This window comes from Fringilla coelebs (genome assembly GCF_963513975.1).
Source record: "Fringilla coelebs genome assembly, chromosome: 8".
Classification (NCBI taxonomy): domain Eukaryota; kingdom Metazoa; phylum Chordata; class Aves; order Passeriformes; family Fringillidae; genus Fringilla; species Fringilla coelebs.
Window position 1 is genome coordinate 22,003,443 of NC_140066.1, and position 6,890 is coordinate 22,010,332.

The window sequence follows — 6,890 nt, forward strand, 5'->3', positions numbered from 1 at the left end:
TAGCAGGGAATTTGAGGAAAGGTGCTGACATTCAAATATTCTTTGGAATTATTGTTATCACACGGGGTATGGTATTTACAACAAGAGAAGTATGTGGTATGTATGGAAGATAATTAGGAAAATCAGAGCAAGCAACAAATGGTCAGGATTTAAAATCAGGTAAAAAATTCTAATCTGCTTAGAGGAAATAAAAATTGTTGAAAGGTTAGTAACCATCAGTGGTCACTCATGGTAAGGAGAAAAAAGCCCCAACACATGGGATTTTTCTGTCCTTCTGATATAAACTCAGGGGAAACAAATAATTTCGTTATTAATTTCCTACTGGGATCACAGATTAGCTTTGTGAATTGAATTGTGAGTCGAATTTTTTAACTGATGATGAGTTTAGAATCACTGATTTGTCTTATTTTATTTTGCAGATGCTTCAGAAGCTTGCTGTGTGCTTGCCACGGGTTCTGCCAACCAGAGGGGACTCACCTATTCTTTCATTAATTGAGCAAAACGTTATCTTGAAATAATTATTCCTCTCCACATGGCCTTCCTACTTGTGTCAGCTTATCTTCTGCTGACTCATGCTCGGGGTGCTCCTGTTGAGAATGGGGCACTGCTGGAAACACTGAAGTCACAAGTGGGATTATTCAGCAATAAAAGTGAACATTATTCAGCCCAGGTGAGACCTCCTGGCACGAGCAGACAAATACCTCAGACAATCATCATAGGAGTTCGTAAAGGAGGGACCAGAGCTTTGCTGGAAATGTTGGATATTCATCCTAACATTGTGGTGGCAGCGACAGAAGTCCACTTCTTTGACTGGGATGAAAATTATGTGAAAGGAATAGACTGGTATAGAAATCTGATGCCATTTTCTTATGGAAATCAAATTACAATTGAGAAAACACCAGGCTATTTTACATCACCACAGGCTCCAGGAAGAATTCATGACATGAATAGCTCCATTAAACTGCTGCTCATTCTAAGAGATCCCACTGAGAGAGTTATATCTGACTATACCCAAGTGTACTACAACAGGGTAGAAAGTCACAAGCCTGTTCAGCTCTTTGAAGATATTGTTATTAAGAATGGAGTGCTTAATACCAAATACAAAGCTATTCAGAGAAGCCTATATGATGTCCATATGGAAAAGTGGCTTGAGCATTTCAGTTTGGATCAGATCCACATAGTGGATGGCAATACTTTGATCAAGGACCCTCTTCCTGAGTTACAAAAAGTTGAAAGATTTCTAAATCTTCCATCCCGAATTATGTCTTCTAATTTTTATTTTAACCAAACCAAGGGATTCTACTGCATCAGAAGTGATGGGAGGGAGAGATGTTTACATGAATCCAAAGGGCGTCCCCATCCTCTTGTTAACAGCACAGTTTTAGAGCAACTGTATTCTTACTTCAGAGAGCACAATGCAAAATTTTACAGGATGGTTAATCATTCCTTTGACTGGCATTAACACATTTGGGGTCAATGTTTCTTAAAAAGGGCCCAAGACAAACTTCCAGACATACCTTTCTAAACCATAAAGTCTCATATTATGAGAATGAACACACTGGTTGTATGCTTCATTGGAACAACACATCTGCTGACTCATTGAAAGGGTACTCTTTCTGTTGGGAAAAATAAGTTTTATGTATTTGTATGATTACTGGGAGTCATATTCTGATCTTCTTTGTCTCACATGCAAATACATTAACTTCAGCAAACTTAGCAAAGGTGTATCTCTACAAGATTTCTGCTGTTTCGGAAAAATGCGTTTAACTGTAAAAAATGTAAATATTGGAAATAGTATTATTCTAACTGTTCTGTATTTTTTGTTGTTAGTATTTTTTATATCCCACATGATAGTGGTGTTGATTTATAGAATTTTTCATAAAATAAGTTTAAATTGTATGTTAAAATAGGGGCATACATAGTAGCTCCAATAAATAAATCATCATCTTTAATATGCTGAAGTACTTAATTAATAATAGAAGGAATCTATTTCACCTGTAATTTTGAATAGGTGAGCTAGAAGCTACTGTCTATATAACATAGGAATTAAACCACACTCTTACTGTCTTGGGTTTGCAAAAAAATCTCCAAAGTAAGACTAGAAACTCCTTGAAGAAGGTTAAAGTGAGAGTTCTGAATGTAAAGAAATTAAAATATCCCAGGAACACTAATACTCTATACACTAAAATAAAAATCAATTTAAAAAATATTAATGATTAATAAGCAACTGTACAAATATTTGATTGCATAAATTTTATCACTTTGCTCTTGAATGGAAAGGCTCTTAGTACTACCATAGGATTATGTTTGTACTCTGTGACTAGTTATTCTATTGTTCTCCTGACTTTGGTTTACACGCCCCTATTGGCACAACGGTACTTGTTAAGAAAAAAAAAATTATTTGCTTGCCCCCTGAAGCATGGTGTAGTTTTATTTTGCCATTTCTGATACAGACCATGGGATTGTGTCAGCATTAAAAAAACCTCTTGTTGTGTTACATATCTCAGACACACTGTTCAGTATGACATACTCAGGTTATATGTAAGAACCACAACCATTTCTAGCCCTGCATCAGGATTTTATTTTCAATATTTTTAAACAGTCTTACACTGATTTTTCTGCTTTTTCATATAAATATTTTATTACATATCAATACCAAAGAAGAAAACAACTCTGAGCATCAAACCCAATGAAGGTTCTCCCTTTCTGTCCTTCTGCCTAAGTCACTGCTCAGCCTAAAGCAGAGTATGTTCCTACTGTGGGATTCTTCCACTTTCCAGGCTAAGAGGTATGTACTGCAGGGCTGATTTTTAGCCTTTTAATACTTTATGAGTGGATTACTTAGGCAGGTAGCAGTATTCCTCTGAAGCTGAAAAGAATCAGACTCAGATTATGTAGAAATATCTTTCACCAAATATTCTCTCAAAAAATGTAAAATGTTAAAAACAATATAATGAATCTTACTCTTTAGCTGTTCTACTACTCGTATATGTATGTATGAGAGAAAATATGCTGTGTGTATGAGAGCAAATTATTTTCATTAGCATAGGATTAATCTCTGAAATTACCTTTCTGAAGTATATTTACTACATCCCCAATTTCTACAGATGGTGCAAATTGTCTTTTGCTCCTTCCACTTTTCTGAGATTGTGGCTTCTTAATCATTAATATTGATCAGATGTAGGCACTAAGAAATAAAAGTGTCAAATAAGAATCTGTGGAAATTCAAATTAGTCAGAGAACAGAATGCTTATGCTGGTCTTCTACCATCTCTACAAGGACATTGGATAGGCAAACTGGAATAACTGCAGTTGTGCAGTCTAAGAGTATATTCTTTGTCTTTTGTCAAGTAAAAAGCTAGACCAGAAAATGTCTGAACTCTGAATTTACAGTGTGATTCTATATCAGAATGGCTCTTTCTATTTTGTGGGCACAGTACTTTAGTCTGATAACAGAACACCCAAATCCAGATTCCCAATATTGTCTAACATGGCTGGTTCTTTCTGACCAATCAATCTCAGTGAGCAACAAAACTCCTTCCAATTTCAGAAATACATTATCAAAGGGAGCAGCATAAATGCAGCTTATACAGGACAAAAATATATTACTTTTTGTTTCTTGCACATTCTGAAAATCTATTTTTCCTTTTTTATTTTTTTTTCTTACAAGAGGCAAATTTGAAAACAATGCATACTTTAATAAAAGTTTCAGGTAGATGCTAGTAATTGAAAAACTCATATGTCTATATGCCACATTAAATTTCATAGTCTTCCTAGAAAAAGGAAGGGAGAAAATTCTAATGTCTTTCTGTATTTATGCTTGCAGGCATCAAGTCTTTCTCTTTCTTCTCTGAAGTTTACAGCTAATCTTTAAATGAGCTGAATGCAGGAGCACCAGTTAGCAGAAGCTGTATGCATCTTTCAAAATGCAAGTCCCTTTCTGGAATTTACATTTCAAGGAGAGCTGAGCTGTATGGATTAGGGATGCATATATCTGTTTGATTTGTTATCACTCCTCACTCCTGTTCAGCATTCTGGGGAAGAACAGAGTTGATGGAATGAATTTGATATTATTTTAGAGTTTACTAATATCATGAGAAGTACATTAAGCATTAATAAATATATGAATATAATCTGGGTGAGGGGTTGGTTTGGCTTGGTGGGGTTTTATGTAAACCAAGATTCTCACAAGAAATTTTGTTTTGGTAAATGGTCAAAAACCACACACCTTAACCTCTGCAAAACAGAGGTTAGACTGTGTTTTTACATTGCAAACTTTCAACTAGTTACTCATTTTGTGGTCTGAAAAATACTCTTTCATGTTGTCCTGACCTTTTCCATTCTTACAATCTTTAAGAAAACCCTCCTTCCCTCATGCTCAGGAAGGGAATCAGATTAATTTAATATACAATCCACTGAGGCATACATGAGTAAAATAAAAAGTACTCAGTTTTTGAAACTTGGAATTCAAAAGTAATCCATTTTTTGGGAAGACCTGAAGGCTTACAATCAGCATGCAGGTGTTATTAACGAGACAGTTCACAATTGAAGAAATTAAATGTATCTCATGAATTTACACAATTGATAGTAAATCAGAAATTACTTTTCTCTAAAAGAAATTATCATCTCATTATCTGATATGATTTATCAGTTTACTTACACAGTTTAACTGAAAAAATAAAAAAGAAAAAGAGAGACTTATCCCCCAAAACTTTGATTCATAGTAAGAATTGCACAATAACTTTTCCCTTATGAGAAAGGAATATTTAAATTATTAAAGTATTATATTGTCGTAGATTATTATTTTCTGTATTTGTGGATTTGGTCTTAATTTCTTTCAAAAGCTTGAATTTTGTCATAAGGGTGAAGACACATTGGAAATAAAATCAGTAATAATTTGCCTAGCACATTAATCATTGCCAGCAGTTAATGAACAATATTTAGTTACTGGCCAAATAGTTTCCACCTTGATTATTTCAAGTTTCAATGTGACTTTATAAATTGTTTTGCTATTTTCTAACTAATTTAAAAGTTAGAACCAATGGTGGCTAGAAAGACTCTGTAGTATCATCCTGTGATTACAGAGGAATTGCATTGTCTTGTCTTTAAGGTTAATTAACAGTGACATGAGCTTACCACAATTCCTGAAAACATTTTGGAAACCAAGACACTAACAGAACTGCAACGAATAAATTAGTCCTTGAAGGTGAATCTGCTACTTAGGGGAAATACAACAGATTAAAACAGACTGACAAAAATCATAGTTTTCTGTGAAAATAGATGTGATGAAAAATGCAGACTGTCCCGTATTGGCCCATGTCAGCAGCACTGTGAGGTTTATTTTCTGATTCAATAATTTTACACCTTCACATTGTGCATTCTTTCAGTGCCATTACAAAAACCTCTCAGTAAGTGTTTAAAAAATACCTTCATGTAAACTCTCAACCAGGGGTACAGTTTTTCTCTCAAAGGGCATTTCTCTAGTATTATATTGTTTCCTCTGAGATAAAAAGGTGGTTTGAGTCACCCTGCAATAAAAGTAGAGAGTTAGGCCAGAATTAATATTATTTCAATTTGTTACAATTCTCAGTAAAAAGCACTTCTACAGAGGGACAGATAGCTTAACAGTCTCAGTATTTTCTCTCTCTTCATTGCACAATACAATTATGTTCCAATTTTTCTTATTCTGAAGAATGTTAGACTAAACACATTGTCACTCTAAAGCACTGCCTTTTAGATTTAAATCAAGTAATTAAGGGGAATCACAGGTAATTAGGGAGCCATTCCCTTTGCTACTCAGACTGGATAAGGTTTTCTTTTTGATCCGTCATAGACTTTGTTGGGGATGTACCAACCAAAATTGCAATAGGAAAAAATAAGACAAGAGCAACTAGAATAGGATCAAACCAGAGCTTAAGGCCTTCTGTGAAATGTTTGTCAACCCAATATGGCACAGTTACAAATGAAAATTTTGATTGGCCTGGTAAGACAATGCACAGGACTAAGATGCTGATTCAGGGATTTAGCTATGTCTTCTACCTGTCAGAATTAATTCTGTGATCATAAGGCTATTAGGAATATACATGAATATACATTTTCAAAACACTGTATTTCACCTTATCAGAGAGTCCTATAGTGCTGTAGGACAGTTGAGTATATTATGCCTATCCTTGGGTGAAATTCTGCAGTGATACCCTGTTAAATTGGATGGGAAGTGATAACTGTCCTCACTAAATGTTTTAAAATGCCTTATGGAAAATCAGCAGCACTAGATGCAGCAGGTTTGTTGTTGATTTGACAACGACTGCTAGCCTAGAAAAATGCTGTGCAGCTGTCATGAGAAGATTGAAGATACCTTTTCTATACTCTGCCATCATACAAATCTACAATTCAAGACAAGTGATGCAGATGGATCTGTGGGGGGACAGGGCTGCCTCAAGTGAAGAAAGATTAAATAGCATATGCTGTAGTTACATGAGTGCATCACACACAGCTTACAAAATACACTGAGTCTAAAACAAAAACAGGCACAAGCTACAGCTGGGCACTAAAGTGGTGTGTGGAAGGCATACCAAGCCAGAGGTAACAGTTATATATAGCTATCTGTAACATTTTTTCATATTAACTATGTGTTTGCCAGACAACCAGTGTTTATATGATTGAAGTTCTTTGTCAGGTATACCTATGACATAATAAATAAAACAGATGTACAGATGGGCTGGGCAAAAACCAGCCAGTGGATCATATATGTAGGGCCCACTTATGCACAGGAAGCACACCAGAACACAGTTGAAGCAAACTGCCTTTCATACTTTTAAAAAACAAACTTTCTCTATGTTTTAGTTTATTTTAAATGTGTGAGTTTATGTGTGCGTGAGTGTAAAATTCTCC

At 35.0% G+C, this 6,890-nt stretch overlaps 1 protein-coding gene across 1 annotated transcript; it reads left to right on the plus strand.

Annotated features, from left to right (window-relative positions):
• Window positions 1–532: 532 nt before the first annotated feature.
• Window positions 533–1,462, plus strand: LOC311156527 (heparan sulfate glucosamine 3-O-sulfotransferase 1-like; the record flags this gene model as incomplete). The annotated part of the gene is made up of 1 exon (XM_084210528.1): window positions 533–1,462. The coding sequence occupies one exon, from the start codon at window positions 533–535 to the stop codon at window positions 1,460–1,462; it is 930 nt and encodes a 309-aa protein (XP_084066654.1).
• Between the last annotated feature and the right edge of the window lie 5,428 nt (window positions 1,463–6,890).